Source organism: Venturia canescens, chromosome 7 (genome assembly GCF_019457755.1).
Source record: "Venturia canescens isolate UGA chromosome 7, ASM1945775v1, whole genome shotgun sequence".
NCBI classification, from domain to species: domain Eukaryota; kingdom Metazoa; phylum Arthropoda; class Insecta; order Hymenoptera; family Ichneumonidae; genus Venturia; species Venturia canescens.
Window position 1 is genome coordinate 12,552,333 of NC_057427.1, and position 16,162 is coordinate 12,568,494.

Below are 16,162 nucleotides of genomic sequence, written 5' to 3' on the forward strand. Positions count from 1 at the left end.
CATCGAAAACTATAGAGCCTATGGAGCTATCGACCGGGATAGTGAAAACTATGAAGTCGTCGACCACGAAAAGCATAAAAAAACATACCAAGACGACGGAAGCCATGGAGAAATATACCTAGCCATCGAAAACCATGGAGCTGTCGACGTAGACCATGAAAACCATGGAGAAACATATCCAGACATCGAAAAATATGGAATTGTTGACCTAGCATCAAAAACCATGGCGGAATATACCTGGACATCCGAAATCATGGAGGAATATGCCTAGAAATTGAAAACTATGTGGACACATACCTAGACATCGAAAATTATCGAGTCATCGGCCTAGATCATGGAAATTATGGAGAAATACCTAGAGAACAAAAACTTTGTAAACACCGACCTAGACATCGAAAACTGTTGAGCCATCAACCTAGACCACGAAAACCATGGAGAAACATACCTAGACATCCATTACTATGGAGCTGTCGACCTCGCCCACGAAAACCATGAAGAAACACGAAAACCATGGAGGGACATACCTAGACATCAAAAATCATGGAATAACACACCTGGACATCGAAAACTAAGGAGCCGTCGACCCAGATCTCGAAAACCATGAAAAAACATACCTAGACGACGAAAGCCATGAAGTAATATATCTGGAAATAAAAACTATGGGGTCGTCGACCTAGATATCGAAAATTACGATAGAATGTACCTAAACCTAGTCCTCCAAAACCCATGAGCCCTAGACATCCTCGAAAAATCTGGCGACGTCCACCAGGATTTTATATTTTTTAATTTTTATTATTTATTATTTAATTTTATTTTTATTATTATATTATATTATATATTATATAATATAATATATATATTATCTTTATATTAATTATAATAATATTTTATCATTAATTAATATTAATAAATAAAATATATATTATATAAATAGATATATACATATATTATGCGTCAACCAGGAGCTGGTATTGCCCCCGATGTGTGTGCGCACATTCTCTGTCTCTCTCGCTCGGCGACGTACAAGGAGAGGGGGTAGCCGTGTTCAGCGTAGTGCGTGACAAGAGAGCCGAGACATGTCCCTTACGTCCCGCAAAGGACGTAAGTGCAAATGTAAACATGCTGAACTTACGCCTGTCTGTCTCCAAGAAATTAAAGTTCCCGAAACGATGGGTTTTAAATCACTAACGTCTCATATCTCAGGATCGACTGGACGGATTTACTTGCAACAAAGACCAATAGAAAGGGAAAAATCGAAAAAAAATCGTCACCAATTTTCAGGTTCTTACATGAAATGGTTTGTTTCTGAGAGCCGTTTGAAAATTCTCTGACGTCATAAAACCGGCATATTCGCGTATATAAGAGTAGAGGCAGGGCTCGCGCTGGCTTTTCTTTTGCGCTGCAGTTTTCCCTTTTAATATTTGGCGTCGAGCCGCTACCGCGTCTCTTGATTTGACCGATATCGAATACGTTTGCGCTTAAATCGTATGCTATATGTTTCGATATTCAAAGGCATCAATTGGAAATGATCTTTCGAGATTAACTCAATCATCAGAATTTTGGGGATACTTATATTATCTGCCGTCATGTTCGCATTCGATTGTGGCTCAAAATTATTCTGATGGAAAATGATTCATCAATTACGACATGTTGACGTACATCAAATAAATTCCACGCTTTCATGTGGTCGGCATAATTAGTATGATGAGAATCGACGTGTATGCCTTTTCATTAAACATAAACATTGAACGAAAGGAGATTATACGTGATATATCTTCAAATTCATGAATAGTTATTGGTTTTCAAAACCATTCGTGCATCATGTTTCCACGGGAACAAATATGCGTGCGTACTGGGTACTTTGCGATGCATCCAGGATGAAGGCGTTATAGTAAATTTTAATAAATCTTAATAATCCTTGAATAACGTCGATAAATGGGTAAAATGGAAAGTTGCACAAATCCGGCGATTGAATGTTATTCCCATGTTACTTGAATCCACTACAAGTTAGCGTGGATTCTATATACATAAGGCTATTGCATATTACAGATTTTGATATGTAAAATGCTTACTTTCCTGTAGAAATATTTGCCAGAAACGTTTTTAAGGAGTGCTATTCGTTCGTTCGCTCTTGGGTACAAACTCTAATAAGGGAAGAAATCCGCGATGCATAACGGATGTTTTGTTTTTTCGGGGTGAATTTCAACATTCGCAATAAGGTATGTTTGATGCAATTGACTCTGTTTTTAGTCACTTTTGAAACGTAAGCAGTAAAAGTGCGCGACTTCGTCGACTGAAGTAACCAATAACTTCGCCATCGGGAGTAGAGGCTGTACCAAAAAAAAAGTTTTTAAAACTTTTAAATCGAATGTCATTTCCAGGTTGGGCTCACACAGATCTGCGTCTGAATATCTTATTCAAATCTTATACATTATTTAACAGTATTCGAAATAAAGTGTTATTCGAAACACTTTCCATCAGCTACCTAGGGTGAAAGGTTTTTAAAACAGTCATTTTATCTAAAAGTTGCCCGAATTAATGTTTACTACGAGATTTTTGTTCCCTTTCCGAGTTTTGTATTCATTTCACCAATCATGCTTGACATTTACTAGAATTTTCTTTGACATGCACCGTTTCCTGCTTCTCACACACATATACGAGCGCATTCTCCTTCACATTTTTGCTTTTTTTGGTATTACAAAGAGAGAAAATTAAAAAATAACGAGACTACGCTATACTAGGGTTTTCTGTCGACATCGTTACCAAATTGTAAGAATATATTCATGCCGTAGTGTTAACACGGTAGGATAAAAAGTACTTGTAGGGAGAAAAAGCTGACGAGCTTCTGGAAATCTACTTGGCATGCTGCCATTCGTTTTCTATCTCTTTCTGTTTCTCTCTCCGGAAGTTTCCTCCACACAGACTTGTCACACCGTCTTTTTCTCCTATTTCCTTTTTTGTATATTTAATCGGGATGAATCGCTGCATGAACGTCATCATCGGTCAAGGACTGCAAAGAATTTTCGGATTGCGAGATGATCGATATATTAAGCACAGCCACTGTTATGATGTATCCCGGTCGAAAAAGTTTGATCATAGCTCCTTCTCTATCACGTAAATGTACTTATCGGAACCGATTTAGTTTCATTGAAATTTGCCGAGGGCGAGAAGAAACTGTATGGAACTTGGCCGGTATCATCTCGGTTAGTAGTGTCAGCATGCTCAAGCGCGGCAACCGAAGAGTCCTGAATAGACATCTGTTCCTGAAATATGACGCATCGAGTCAGCGAGTATGTATGACTCGAGTTTTGCATTAAAAATTGCAATGGAAGTATTTGAAAATATTTCCATGCTTTTTATTGTTATATTTGTTGGCAAAACAACCCCGGGAACAACGGCACAGGAGTTCGAGTGGTCATCCAGTAGATCAATCGTCTCCCTGAATCGAAAAAGTATTCAAACAAAGAACTTTATACCTGTTAGTAACTAATAGTTCATCTTGGAGATGATAAAAAGTAATGCCACGGAAATATTGCCGGAGACAATACATTCGAAACACTGTGAGAATAAATATAACACGCTAAAATTCAGAAAATGTTTTTGAAAGCGAAGACAAAAGATTTATTTTACAAAATGATTACAAACGTTGAGGGTCTAGTATCCCGGTTAAAGTGTAACATGGAATTGACATATATCGAGCCCAGAACGACATTTCGACATTGAGGTCTCTGTGAGACGTTTGTACTACTATATCCCTAGAAAACATTGACAATCGACTCAACATTGGCCAACTCTGAACCTCACTTGGCCGATGTTGAGCCAATTGTGGATGTTTTCTAGGGATGTTTGCGGCAATGCGATGAGGATTGTGACCTGGCTCGGAGATATTGACAATGCGAAAGGCGAATACATGAAACGCGTGATATATATTGAACCCCGTAACGACAAAAATCATGGTTATCGTCGATATTAGCAAGATAATAGTGGAATTCTCGTTGCTCGTGGTTAACGACTATGCGCTCGAAAAGGATAATTTATGCGAAGCTGTTTGCGGCATCCGATCTCTCCACCGACCCTTCTCCCATTTCGAACTCATTCCATGCAGAGAGATTCTCTTCGACACTAACGATCGACCGTTAAGCCAAACCATACAGTTCAAACGATGCTTGTTTCACACCTCGTGTGTATTGTTTGTACGCCTGTCCTTAACTGTGCATGCAGCACTTGATCTCGCGTTCCCACCATTGTATTCCTATCAGATTTGAACGGGTTACAATTTCAACCCATTATCACAATTGTACTGCTTGCTCGAGCTTGTTATGGTTCCGCGAAAATACTCTTTTGCTTGTGCATTATGTTTTTGTATTCTTTATCTCTTTTTCTCACACCTGTTCTTCCATTTACCCAATTTTCTATCAGTAATTTTGGGACGATTGGTGCTTTAAACGAGAAACGGGGAATGAGGGTTATAACTAAAACATTTTGAAATTCCGCATTGGAAATTATTTATCGGTTCGAAAAGCTTAAATAATTAATAGGTCAACAAAGTTATCTTGACACTCAAAGTGTGTTATTACGGTATTTGAAAAACCTGAAATACAACATGAGGCTGTAAAAAGACTAGAGACGAGTACATTTATGCCCTTTGGGCAATCACCTGTAAAATCATGGAAATCAATGGTTGTAAGACTTTTATTCAAGAAAGAAAGTGTCGCTTAAATACAGAAGTTGTTAAGCACATCAGATTACGAACAAAAAATTACAAAAGAAGAAAAATTGAAGGCAAAAAGTTACAACCACAAAAATACAAAGACAAAACATTACAAAAACAAACTGATTATTATCAGCTATGATCAAAAACAAATTAATATCACAAAAATTTCAAGGAAAGATCACAAACGAAAAAAACTATAAACCGAAAAACTGAAACAAATAAACCAGTAGACGACAGGGCTGCAAATGTACTTGTCTCGAGACTCTACCGAGTCCCTTGAGGTGACGTTCCCTTTGGTAATAATTCATCGATCGGGACGTTTTGGCGCTAATCACACGTCTGTTTGAGCTACCTAAAATAAAGGAGGAGACAATCGCATTTAATGATTGTTTCGAAATATTTCGATTTTATTTTACATGCATATGCAATGTTTAACCGAATCTGCCGAGAGAAACCCGAAAGACTCAGAAAAACGGTGGGGTTTTATTGTGTGAAACTCAATAATACATTAATGCAAAACCTTTATTTCATTATCTGGACAATCATTGTGGAATAGGAACGACGAGTTCAGGATATGGTCGAATAATCATGCGCCTCTATGTATAATCAGTATAATTTTGACAATATAGAGCGTAGTCCACGAAATAGAAGATGCAAATCGGTTTTTTGCCATCGTTGCAATCGAAATATTGGAGTGGCACAGAGAGGCGCATTGTATTGCGGGAAACCACGGGGAGCTTGCACCGTCGTTGAACTTTGCATGCATACGAGATAGTGAACGTGTGACAAAGCAGGTCAAGTGATTGGAGTTATTTTTTCGTGCATTGTTTTGGATTACAATGGAAGGATTCGATACTTTATCGAACATTCTGTACACATAATTCGTTAAGTAAGAGCGTTGAACAATTCGGACATCAAGAGACTCGGTAGAGTCTCGGGACAAGTACATTGACAGCCCTGTCGTCTACTGGCCTGAGGCTCTCGCCGAGACAATCTTTTCTCTTAATAAAACGATTCGCGGTGGTAGGGGTAAAACTGGCATGTCATTTTCTAGATGAAAATTTTCTCGATTTATACGCTGATAATAAACAAAACTGACAAGCTTTTTACCTTGGGGATTATAAAAAAAAATCTTAAATGTGATTCCTCTTGATGGTTAGTCTCTAAACGTGTACATTTTTCTGAGCTTTTGTTCCAAAATATTTCTGCTGGAGACTTAGTGTGAGTATTATTCCGATCTGAACGGTCCAATTTTATTTTTGAGCCCTTTACGCACATACCTAATACATGAACCGTATAAGCTCACGAGTTAAACAAATTTATTGGTTATGGAAGCTAGGAAAACAAAAATTGGATGTAATCTTGCATTTTATTTTCAATGAAAATCCCAAAATCGACCAATTTCGCTCAACAAAAAAATGGTTGAAAACATTTCTGAATCGAGAAAGAATTACTTTATATATTTCGGAAATATAGAAAAAATATATAATGGGAAGCGATGTCTGGAGGCATCTCGATCGAGCCGTTTCGTGTTTTATCGCCCCTCACTTTGGATTTGCAACGCCGAGAGCGGTTGCAATCTCACGAGCCAGCAATTGCCATGCGTTTAGTGTTTTTTATTCTCTCAATTTTTTTTATTCACGCTCATATGCAGTTGAATGTATATATATTCATATTTTGTCCCGAGTCTCTATTACAAAAATAAATACACGTACGGAAATATCGTTGCCTGTATTTATGCGCAGACTCAAATAATTTTATCGAATTTCACGTTATTCATATTCGAACCTTCCGAAGCAGTATTATATTTTTCTGCATGATCAACGTGGTTATTTATATGTACATATTAGGGTGGTCATTATTTTGGGTTGAAATTTTTTTTTCAAATTCAACCCCCAGTTTAACTCCATATGAATAAAAAACGAGATGTGAAAAAGCTGCGGCCTGTGAGTTGACGGGAAGGGGTGCCGACAAGCATGATTTAATCAAGAAAAACAATTCATCTTTTTTTCCATGTGCAAGTAGTTTTTTTAGTACAAACTATTTAGTTACTCTTGTGGTGGTGCAAGGTTATCGAAATCATCAACCAAATACATCAGAAATCAAGAATTTATAACAACCACAAGAGGAGGTGTTAAGATTTTAAAGCTAAACTAATTAGAAAATCACATGTATAAATGCGTGATTTTTTTTCCGTGAAATATCTTCCAGAATAGTATCTTCGCAGGAAAATGAAAATTTCAATACAAGAGAAAGACAATGAATAATTCTTCAACTTCTGAATATTTTTATTTTCCGAACAGTGAGTTAAGTTTTTTTCGCTTTAAGGCGTTTTCAATTATGCTTCGGTACTTCAGTTATTTTCTATCTTCTTCCACTCACCTAGATGTAACAAAATGGTAATTGCATGAAATCCTAGTGATAAAAAATGGAAAACTAGCATTTATGAGAAATTTGATTCAACGATTCTCAAAAATTTCATATAACGAAAGAGTAAATGTTTTATGTCTCAGCAAATATTAATCTGAGCGATTTAATTTATGAGACTTTTTTTGTGATAAATTGTATTTCCTACATGTTCGTCATTCACATTTTTTCCGTAAATCCAGTCACTTATGAAATAACGTCAAAAAAATGAGAATTTTTCGCAAAAATCAGATTTAACAACCCGTACATCTTACAGGTGCAGATTACAGCTACGTTATCATGGGCATCTTTGTAGAGCATTCAATCATCAGTAAATTGCGCATTGATGCTATATGATATCATCCAATGCCGCTGAGATATAGATATTTAAAAAAATGAAATCAAAGTTTACGTGTATTTAAAATGGGAAATCTTTTCACATTCTGGGAAAGTGTTTAGAGTCAATATTAAGGGCTCAAATTTTCAGGGAATAATTTTTTGGATATTTCCAACGAAATTTTGCATGGGGAACGAAAAAAAAGTAGTTGTGAAAAAAAGCATAATATATATGTATATATATTTTTTTTATTGTTAAGATGATGGATCAGTCTGGAATCACAACGGTGAGTGCGAGAGAGATAGCTACAAATTTTGAGAAGGAAATTTTTCCACATCGTTCGTCTGATCGAAAAAATAAAAATGTCATCGGACTTTTGCGATCGCGCTGCGTACGATAACATTTTCATTATTTTAATCGGACGAACGATGTCAAAGAGTTTCAATTTCAAAAATTCGAGGTGTGATTACCGACTGATCCATCATCTTAAGAACAATATTTTGATTCAAGCTGAAGTGCTGTGACTGCTTCCTAGGCAAGTAAAACAAGGTAATCAAATATATAGCAAACACAAATTTAGTTGAAATTAAAATGAAGATAAAGCTTGCCGGTACCCCTTTCCGTCAACTTACAGGCCGCAGCTTTTTCACATTTTTTTTTTATGGATTTAGAGACGAACTGGGGGTTGAATTTGAAAAAAAATTCAACCCAAAATAAGAACCACTCTAGTACACATACAATAGATATGCCAAGTTCGTAAATATTATTTATATGAATATTTGTTATTTAATTTTCACTTTTTTTTGTAAAGTATGGATAAATCACTAATTTTCAGATTTTTAACTACAATGGTTTATCCATGAGAACGGTTTGAAAAACGTTATGACGTCATAAATCGACATATTCGCGTATATAAGAGTGCGGCAGGGCTCGCGCTGACTTTTCTTTTACACTCTCGTTTTTTCTTTTAATACTTGGCGTCGAGTCGCTACCGCGTCTCTTGATGTATATGGTGCAAACGTCACAGCAATCGTTTATGCTTGACAATTATCGGATTCGTTGGAAAATACAAATCTTTTTCACTGAAATCAGTAGTGAAAAACGTTCATAAGCACCGAAGGAGCAATAATATACATGCATAATAAATGTCAATGATCATTCAATGGATAGACAATGCAGTAACAAGCGTCAGCTACAACACCGTACCAGTAGTTATAATGATTGATTAAAAATTCAATGTATCTTAAGCAAACAAACGGAGTCCGGAAATTCTAGAGGATATGCTTTGTTGCTGGGAGACGATTGAAAAATGCGGAGACGAATTTCAGGAGTAACCGCGGTTATTTTCGACGTCTACACTACCAAGCTCCTTGGCATCTGCATTTATTATTTTTGACTTTATTATGGTTCCATCAAGATGGCTTTTTCCACTATAGAGCCTATATGCTCGATAAAGAGGTTGCGGCAAAATGTATGACTAGTATCTTGCGCTTAAGTAAGTGGTCTAGCTGATATCGCATAGTGCCGTTAAGGAACAGAAGGAGAAGAGAAAAAGAAAGAAGCAGAAGAAAAAGGAAAAGAAAAAAGATTACGAAAAAGATATAATCGAGCGTGCGGTTATGGAAAGAGATATGCAACACCCGGTTGAATTGCCTTCAGCTCTCTTCGCTGCCATAGGAACATTCTGGTTAGCTTCTTTATTCTTCTACGAGTTATTTTGCTACTTTTCCCTCCGGACTTACGTCTTTCGAGGCTTATTTTTTCTGTTCTCTTTCACCACTTTCATCCGGACTATCAGGAGTTATATTTGCCACCTTTGCCGGGAAGGGATAGAGTAAAAAGAGGAAAACTTTCAAGTCACGATGGAATCGGGATTTAAGGAGGTGATAGTATGATGCGAGACACGTGACTGGGATTGAGGAAAGCGCGCTGCTGTTGGCTTCTGCATGCACCCACCAATGTATGCTCGCGCATACATGTCTGTATGTACAAGTTCATAGCGGTTGATGAGTTCCAAATCTAACGTCGGGAGTTCTGTTCAATGATCTTTGAGTACTTGTGCACGAGCCGGAGGACCATCCCTCATTGATTGTAACAATGCTTGATCCTTTTTTCCGAATTGACTTGAGTTTACATTATATGGCTTCTAACGCTCTCATTTTCATTCGCATTTTCGTCGCTTTTCTTGCTGCAAGCTCTGTACCCTGTGAGCTATGAGTAGTTGATATAATGTGATGGGACAGCCTTATCCCCTGGCACGATTTCTGGTGTGGCAGAAATCAGCCAGAGGGCTACGAACAGAGCGCTCTCGTGTCAGCGGATATATCACTTTTACGCATAAAAGGCTTCTAACCTTTCCATTCTTCTCCTTCTCTTTATTCCTACCCAAATTGTATCAAACAAAAGAAATAATGGAGCATTACCCCTCGATTTTGCGAGGTTTTGAATATCAAATATCAGGGCATGGTACCTACCGTTCGATATAATGACAGTTGCACGTCGATTATAATTATCAAGACATTATATTCAGCCCGTTAGATGCTGACTAACCGTCTTTCCGTACGAGTAAAAGGATCTAAAAGGATAATAGAATCTAAAAGGAGAGAAGAGGATCTAAAAAATCCCAAGTTTCGATACTTGGGAAATTAAGGAGCGTGGCTACACTCGTCAAAATGATAAGAAATTGATCAAATTTGGTGATAATGTTCTTCAACATCAAGTGCGAAGACACAATTTTTTTCAAAATTTTCTTCTGTTTAGTTATCGAGTAATTACGGATTAAAGCAGATTTCTTATGCCCGGAATGTATACCTATATATATGGAAACGCTATGCTTATACACTTGAACTTTAGTGATCAATTACTCGATAACTGTACAGAAGAAAAATCTTGAAAAATTTGTATTTTCAAATTTGGCCCTAAAGAATATGTTCACCAAATTTTATTAAATTCTTATCATTTTGAAATTTTTAATGTATTTAACATGGTTTAGCATGGCAACATTGTATCGTCGGTAGCCACCCTCCTTAACCACCTCCCAAATAACGTAACGTTTCAATTGATGTAAAAGAGCATATGTATACATTTATAAAAATAACTCATGTGAAGAGATGAGTTGTCATTCTCTAGAGGCGCTATGAGAGTTCGTTATAACGTTGAATTATAACGTTGATGAACAAATATTCAACTTAGTTAAATAAATGAAACTAAATATAGTATGTACTGGCACAGCGCCGATTGAGGGAAGGAGAAAAAATAGAAATGAATCACGGTATAGACGGGAGTGGCCGATGAAAGCCTTGCATGTGTTGCAGGAGTGAAATCGTGCAAGAAATGTCGAGGTAGATTAATAGAGAGGAAGGTGAACCGAAGGGAGAATAACGAGTTCAATTATCCAATATAGCGTTAATGCTATATCCGCACACGGGTCGTTTCACTTCAAACGGATCAATGAAAGAAAATTTTGTGTGCTATTTTGGATTATTATCGTTATCACATGCCGTATACGAAAGGGGCATGTAATTTTGTACCTTCTCGACATTTTGAAACCTCGTACCATCGCAACAGATTTATTTTTTCACAGCTTTGAGGAAAGATGAGCTCCGAAAAGCCCAAACGTTCAAAGGCAATCAGATTACAATCCCGCGGAGCGTCGAAATAGAAACCACGAAATGCTTGAAGTCTTACGATATGAGCGCCCCGTTTCATACGGAATCTCTTATATGTGTATAGCCATGCATTTATACCGGCGAATATATATATATGTATGCGGTTTGTGTCTGTGAGTCTGTGCGCGCGCACGTAAGCCGAGCATACTCACCGACAACATTGAGGGTGTAGTTGAGAAACATTTTGGGCTCGGTGCTGACTTGGCACTCGTAAGTGCCCGAGTCCCTTTTCTGCGGTGACTTTATCTGCAGCGTCCAGTTTTCCGACTTGTCCGGATGTATCACTTGAAATCTCAGGTCGGACGTGTACGTCGATATGCCTGCGCTGAGTATGTGCATGTCACGTTTCCGCATCCAGGATACCTAAAATTCAAGAGCCAAGAAATAGATATCTTTAATCCTGTCCAGAAAGTTTTCATATTCCTATTGATAATAATTTTATCGATGGATTATTTATTTTTTCTGATTTATTAGCAAATTTGTTAGACTCAGGCACATCACTATGTTCAAATCTTATCGACCATGGTTAATGGAACAAGAATATCATTTTAACGAGTAATTAGAGGTGGGTCTTAACAACGCAAACAATTGAAATTGGTGCCATAGCAATCATGTTTTTTTTAAGTATTATTGATGGTATGGATCATTTTTTTGGTATTCCCATTAATTTGAAAGATAAAAAAATGTACTCATAGGAAAGACAAATTAGACGAAACAAAAAAGAAGTCGGACGAAGACAATTTCCAGAGACAAAATACTGTATCGTATAGCGTTCCATAATGTTGAAGATGCCGTTGATTCGAGTGGCGAGTCCAAAAAAGCCGAGGGGATGGCTTGACATGCGTCAAAGACTTTGGAAAATACCATGCCATAAGTCTTGCTCAATGTTTTCATTTTCAGACGAACAAGAGATTCAACACACAGAGAACAATAGTGAGGCCAGCATGGTTGAAAGATTCGAGAAAGAGAAACACGAAGAAAAGAAGAATGGAACGAGAAGGTAAGACGGAAGATCCGAACCTTTCCAATTGGATGGCTGGAATCTGTCGCAAATTTAATCTGTTTCAACAACGTGAATAAAGAAGTGCTACAAAAAGCTTTGAAAATGCAGGCCGAGAGTCTCACTCAGCATGTTAACAGATTTTTAAGGATTCAACACGAATAACTGACATATTCTTTCTCGATCTAGCCCACATTATACTTATATATCTTACACTTACATATATTATATAAGCGTAGAGCCGATCACAATGATCACCGTTTAACGTGAAACGAGAAAAACGTTGGTCTTATTTTTTGAATTTCCAGTGCTTCTTTTTTTTTCTTGAACATATTCTCCTTTTATTCCTTGGTGCCTTGAATACTGAAGCGATCCGGCAATGTTCCAATCCCATACCCTAAAGTCTGCCTCCTTTCATTCAAGGTTTAAGGGATTCGATATTGGTCGGCACCGTCTAAAGCCCGTATAACTTGAATCTCACACCATGTTTATTTTATTTTTATGTTATTAAGGTTCCTAAAAATGGAGAGGCTCGTTTCTTTTCGTTGTTTTTGTTCATTCGAGCGATGGATTTAACAACTTCAAAAAGTAGAAATCATTTTATGTTGTCATATCAACCATTAGAGAAACATGATTATTATATGGAAGAATTATTATTTTTCGAATTCTCATTTTGATTGAATAATATCAATATCATTTAATTAATATCGTTATCTTCGATTATTTATTCGGGAAATATCGTTTTTATTGTTTATCTTATTAACGAATTATTACTCTTGTTTTCATTATGATTCCAATTTAGCGCTAATTGATATGGATGAGTATCGTTGTTCATATAATAATATGACCGCGGCGAAAATCATCTGCGAACGCAAAATAAAAGAAAAATCACTGAATTGTTGTAACTTCGGAAAACATAAACTTCAATTCCAAAACTTCATTTGATTATTTATCAAGGAGAATGTAAAATAATTTTGAATCGGATGAAATTAAATTAATCGATTTTTTTGAGCACGAAATCGAAATCCAGCGATCAACAAAAGTCGATCTTTATAGTATTATTCCTTCACGTTCGTAATATAAGAGGATGATTTTTATTCCACAACACTCTTCTTCGCTTTCCAGCTGTACGCATTCAAGATTTGGGTATTATGGAACGTCGGAAATGTCCCGAGGATTTCTCTTACTTTCTTATTCACCCCTCCTCCACTTTAATTCTCCATACCCTCCCATTTTATTGCTCTCTTTAAATCCAGCATACAATTGGACTCACCAATTCGCAAGTATTATCAAACTTCTGGAACATCGATGGAACGGTATTCCTGTCCGTAGCTAAATTTTTATTCGTTGCTGTTGAAAAAATATCACAGCGCACGACTGCTATATTGTTTAACAAAGAGTAAAAAAGCTCATTGTTAAATGTAAAATTGGAGCAATGTACTGTAACAGTTTCATGAATCACCTCAATTATTATGTTATTTTTCGACTATTGCTGATCCGACGAGAGTCCTGGATGGTAAAAAAATATCAGTGCGAAAAGTCGAGAACAATCATATTTTCTCGTTGACTCTGAATTAAATAGTGGAGCAGCGGTTTTCTCCCCTTCACCCTTTACCTCTTTCTATATTTTCAATTCAATGAACGATGGAACTTTTGGAACGAGTATTTGAAATAGATAAAACCATAAGAAGTGGTAGAAGGGCTAAGAATAAGAGAGATTTCATGATGGAACGAGGACGCAAGGTTGCAAAAAAGCTGACAATAATAGAATGTAAATTCGAGATTGAATAAAATTATCTTCCAACGAGTTCGGTCGTTAGCGTCGCTATTTCTTTCCACTGTTTATCTCCAGTTCATTTGACGTTTCTTTGTCAGGCGGTGTTGATAAGGAATAAACGAAAATTGATGGAGCTCGTAGTCTCTGTTGGGGATAAATTAAATTCAACTGCTACAATTGCGAATAGATATAAATATAAGACAAGCGAGAAAAACAAACTTTCGTACAATATTGTTTTCTTCATTGTCGGTCGAAAGTACGTACTTTCGGCACCGATTTCAGTGCCGAAAGTATAACATTTCTGCGCTGTCAAAACTGCACGCGCTCCATTTGTCTCAGCGGGAGCAAATGAATTTTTTCTGCATTCCGAAAGGGTTGACGTAATTATTTTTTTGACTTTTGACGTTTGACGTTTGAATCGATATTGCCTACGTGTTTTTTGAAAGGTTGTGTCTGGTCATCTGCAAACCGTACGAATAAGGTTATGTTATTTATTCGGAAATATGTTATGGAAATGTCATATTATTTCCAAGCACTATTATCCAAACAGCGCTATACTGCTACAAATCCGAACGAATAACATACATTTATTCTTCCAGATAAAATCAATGCGAAGACCAAAAATAAAGTGACCAGATTGATAAAATGAATATAGTCGTTCGAAATAATGATCTATTTTCAGGTTCATAGGAATGCAAATCCGGATGTGTGTGTGTGCGTTCGTGTGTGTTATGGCACTGCAAAATTCAAACGCTTGTAACTTGAAAACGATTTGAGATACAGGGCTACCGTTTTGCACAGATGTTGATCTATACAAGCTTTTCATTCTCTGATAATTTTGTCAGAATTTGAAAAAAAATATGAATCCTACCATATTTTGAAATTTTCAAAAAAAGGGTGTCGACGTTCTAACTTTCGAAAATTTTAAGATTTATTACTAATTTTTTTTTGTATGAATAGATTATCATAATAGGAAGGTTGGTATTGGATTTGGGAAATATCGATTGAGCGGTTTAAATTTTATGATTTCTAGAATTTTACGAAAATATGAGTTTTTCGAAAAATCGTCTAACCGCTTGAATTTTTAGAAATTTTCTAAGATATTGTGTATAAGTAAAAATTTTATTTAAAAAAAATTAAAAGTAACAAATTGCTTTCTCAAGCTTTTAGAATAATACTGAAAGCTTCCTCTATGAGGAAGCCAAAATGAAAAATATAGCACTTCATAAAGTAAGCTTTCAGCATCATGCATCTTGAGCACCGTGTATCTTAACCATATATCTTGAGGAAGCAATTTGAAAATTTTAATTTTTATTCCAATCACTTGGTGGAAATTTTTCTTACATTTTCTCGTCAATTTACTTACTCATTATAGGCATCTTTATGAAGGACTTCGATACCAAATGCATCCGAAAAATCAATATATTTTGATATTTCGCGTAACACAAAAAGTCGCCAATGACTACACGACGAAGTGCCATTGAAACTTTATGAGAATCGTTTCCGACGTGAATAGAAAGCATATTTTGAATTCCACCACATTTATGATATTCACAAACGTTTTTTGTATATGAGAAAAACAAATAATCTTCGATAATTCATTTAAAAAAACAAATACGATTCACTGCGATTGGTTTTCGGCCTTGAGGACGGAGAGGACAAAATTTCGAAAATTATAGGATTGTAGTCGTTTGCTTTTCTTGTGTACGAAACCAAAAGCGATACGTTACCGGTAAATGAGGATATAAAACACTGTCCCACTGATGTTGGGATAAACGACTGTGTGAGAAGTGCAACGAAGCTTTCGACATGGAAGAGAGTGAATTTCGAGAAGAAATTGAGAGAGATAGAGAGTGAGAGAAAAGGATGTATGAGGAAAGAGCGACGTGGCGAGACGGGGGGGGGGGGGGGGGGGAGAATGCAATGGAAAGGGTTTCGAAGCGTTGCTACGGAGCTTTGGTATACCCGCAAATCGCTATATAAAAGCGAAGCTCGTACAGAGAACCTTTTGTGCACTCGCACACCGAGTCCTAATTTATGCACCAGTTGAGAAATATATTGCACGGCAGTTTTCCCACTACGCCTTAGATCGGTAACCCGTACAATCCGAGCGCACTTTTATGCTTTAATATTACGAGAATGTTCATTACATTTAATTACTTCTTCATATATAAATAGATAAAGGATTCCCTATGAATACTCCGTCAAAGCTGTCGCCATATTTCTAACTTCTGCAAAAGCTGATGTTTCAAAAGAGTTT

The 16,162-nt window shown here is 36.6% G+C and overlaps 1 protein-coding gene across 1 annotated transcript in view; it reads right to left on the minus strand.

Moving 5' to 3' along the window:
* The window catches only part of LOC122414001 (zwei Ig domain protein zig-8-like), a 280,634-nt gene that overhangs the window by 103,386 nt on the left and 161,086 nt on the right, over window positions 1–16,162 (minus strand). The window contains exon 3 of the mRNA XM_043424741.1: window positions 11,278–11,488. Within this exon, the coding sequence (XP_043280676.1) occupies window positions 11,278–11,488 (211 nt within the window). The remainder of the gene's footprint in view (window positions 1–11,277; window positions 11,489–16,162) is intronic.